This window comes from Etheostoma spectabile, chromosome 23 (genome assembly GCF_008692095.1).
Source record: "Etheostoma spectabile isolate EspeVRDwgs_2016 chromosome 23, UIUC_Espe_1.0, whole genome shotgun sequence".
NCBI lineage: Eukaryota > Metazoa > Chordata > Actinopteri > Perciformes > Percidae > Etheostoma > Etheostoma spectabile.
In genome coordinates this window covers 12475710-12476117 of record NC_045755.1, presented here as the reverse complement: position 1 = coordinate 12476117, position 408 = coordinate 12475710, and the positions used below count along the sequence as shown (strand labels likewise).

Sequence of the window (408 nt, the reverse complement as noted above, 5' to 3'; positions counted from 1 at the left end):
GTGTGGCCTTGACCAACTGCCACTTTGCTTGTTTGAAAGTCTTGATGTCTCTCTCTCATGGGTGGGCCAAATGGACGACAGAGAAAGGGGAGATAACCCTGCCCCTTTTTGACTTCCATAAGTAGCAAGAGTCCAGATCGGCCCATCTGAGCTTTCAGTTTCTCAGAGCCAGAGCACGATACCTAGGGCTCAGTTTTACCTATTGCCATTTCTAGCCGCTGGGGAACGCATATCGATGCTCTCTAACTCTCTGTCTCCCTTCTCTTTTTGTCCCCAGTTGATGAAGAGGCCCTGAGGAGGAAGATCACTGATGAGCTGTATAAAGGCTTGGAGCGGGATAGGGCCAAGGCAGAGCAAGAGCTGCAAGCCTGGTTAGACACATGCACACAAACACACACACACACACAC

The 408-nt window shown here is 50.5% G+C and overlaps 1 protein-coding gene across 5 annotated transcripts in view; it reads left to right on the top strand.

The window, feature by feature from the left end:
- Positions 1 to 408, top strand: part of chchd3a (coiled-coil-helix-coiled-coil-helix domain containing 3a) — a 70494-nt gene that overhangs the window by 10703 nt on the left and 59383 nt on the right. For all 5 annotated transcript variants that reach the window (XM_032505230.1, XM_032505229.1, XM_032505227.1 and 2 more), the window contains one exon: positions 278 to 371. In XM_032505230.1, the coding sequence (XP_032361121.1) occupies positions 278 to 371 (94 nt within the window). The remainder of the gene's footprint in view (positions 1 to 277; positions 372 to 408) is intronic.